Below are 2319 nucleotides of genomic sequence, written 5' to 3' on the forward strand. Positions count from 1 at the left end.
ACCATTTGCCTGGTGAAGCCAATATTTTGCAAGGCCTCTTCTCCTTTGTTACCAATCAGCTCACGCATATCCACTCTGTAATTATTCTCTAGTATTAGTCAACTTATAGACGCAGCTGGGATCAAGATTTTGCACAATGGTGGATAATTAATTAAACAATGAAAACTTTGCTCGTGTATGACCATCATCAAATTACAAATGGATGAACTTCCTCACATTTGTCATTTAACCTTTATTTGACAACCATTTTTACAAAACCCTTTTTTTCCTCAAACTCTTTATTTACCGAACATTCTCACAATAAAATATTCTGCACGTAAACCCAAAATTCTTTCCTACTTTTTAATTTCACATTCTTCAAAAAAAAAAAGTAATCATTTAACCTTTGTTTGACAACCATTTTTACGAAACTCTTTTTTCCTCAAACTCTTTATTTACCGAACATTCTCATAATAAAATATTTTGCACGTAAACTCAAAATTCTTTCCTACTTTTTAATTTCACATTCTCCAAAAAAAAGTACCTATTTCAAAACTCATTTTCCCCCCAAAAAATAAAAAAATAAAAATTAAACAACCAACTTTTTTTTGTTATGGTTGTCAAACAAGACTTAATATAGTAAGCATATACTACAAAGTCAATCGTTGTTTTCAGTCAATCATAAAACACGTATGGTACATATTCGTACATAAATATGAGAACTGAAAATTTTTGTTAGATACTTTTATTGCATATTTCGGCCTAGAAATTCAAGTTCAGCTTATGAAATATGCAATTAATGAGTGAAAAATGACATACTCTTTTGCCAAAGGAGGAGATTTGTTTGGTCCTGGTGCTGCATCGACATTCCTAAGAAGAAGAGTATCTGGTAAGAGGCCGTGCATCCTATAAACACTCACAAATTCCTCGGTCAACGAATATGGGACGCCATGATTGTTAGGCTTCTTTAATCCCACAAGGCCGCCCAATATGGCTCCTCCAACATGTCCAAATGTATCTTTAAACTTCTTCCCCAGCAATCCATACCTTCATAAAACAAAAGCCGCAAAATTAAATATGATCCATCAAAATTTTAGATTCCAAAAACTGTAATTTATATTTGAAACATTGAAGGAACTAGTTAAACATGACACATCCAGGGATGGACCAAGGATTATGGTTAAGTGGGGACGAGATAGAAAATTGGCTAAAAGAAATTGTGAAAGAAACCAAAAAAATCTGAAAACTTAAATTTAAAAAGCCTAGATGAAAGTATTTGAAATTCAATGGAGGCGACTGCACCAACTGGGCACGTACCCCTTAACTCCCATGTCAATTGCCGTGATACGTATAAACATAGAACTGACATTTAGTTTAGAAGTAGATTTGAGAAATTTTGCAGCGATTTATAACCTTAAATGTGTGACGGAACAAGCTTAGAATTCTCCTTGTGATCATTTTATGTATAATATAAATCATTTGTTTGTCTTACGAACAATGCTACATGTACCAACGGGTTTGCCAAATGGAGTTATAGGATGCCAAATGGTAACATTTCATTGGAGTTTGAACAAAAATCAAATTTAAAATAATCAATAAGGTGCTGTCATCTCAGCACCTGTAGACCGTCCTGTACGATTCATCTGTTTTACATATTTACTCTTTTTTAATTTCACAGATGTTAGGAAGTTGATTTACCAATTTCCACGCATTCCAGCACGTAACATGTCTGTCTTTAGAAGCTCAACTGTCCAATCAATTGTGTGAACTTTTGCAATCACAGCTGAAGTCACCAGCCTTGCATGCCGATACAGTTCCTCGTCCTTCAAATCAGGGTATTCCTTCTACAACCCACAAGTGAGAAAGTTCAGTACATATAAATAATAATCTGCTGCGAATAAACAAATATTGGATCGATGTATTTATGATGTGAATAGGTAAATTTTCGAACACCTTCAAGGCATCACAGACTGCATTGTGTTCCTGGACAAACAGGGCATGTAATGTGGAGAGACCAGACCATATATTACGAACATCACCAGAAATAACTTGGCCATCTTCGTGAGGAAGAAGGCCATTTTTTGAAATCTTGAGCTTTCCATCCTTGAAAGTCCTTACTTTCTGTAAAGTTTCTGCATTGCTACCATAAATAGCACTCCCATCCCTTCATATATGTATTTATTATATGTGGGAGTGAGAATCATATAAAAATAAATGTTTAGAAGATCAAAATAGATCATGTGATTTGTGAATTGGATATGTAGTAAAAATTTTGCTAGACACGGGAATGATTCTCATGAAGCTAAAACCCCTTGACATTCATTTCTTGAAACTTATGTT

General features: G+C 34.2%; 1 protein-coding gene across 1 annotated transcript; it reads right to left on the reverse strand.

Annotated features, from left to right (window-relative positions):
- Positions 1–9: 9 nt before the first annotated feature.
- On the reverse strand, positions 10–2143 carry LOC111377681 (alpha-dioxygenase 1-like; the record flags this gene model as incomplete). The annotated part of the gene is made up of 4 exons (XM_023000809.1): positions 10–75; positions 799–1026; positions 1678–1823; positions 1933–2143. Coding segments are annotated over 4 exons (651 nt in total), but the record flags the coding sequence as incomplete, so codon positions are not given.
- Between the last annotated feature and the right edge of the window lie 176 nt (positions 2144–2319).

Source organism: Olea europaea, unplaced genomic scaffold (assembly GCF_002742605.1).
Source record: "Olea europaea var. sylvestris unplaced genomic scaffold, O_europaea_v1 scaffold17077, whole genome shotgun sequence".
Taxonomy (NCBI): Eukaryota; Viridiplantae; Streptophyta; class Magnoliopsida; order Lamiales; family Oleaceae; genus Olea; species Olea europaea.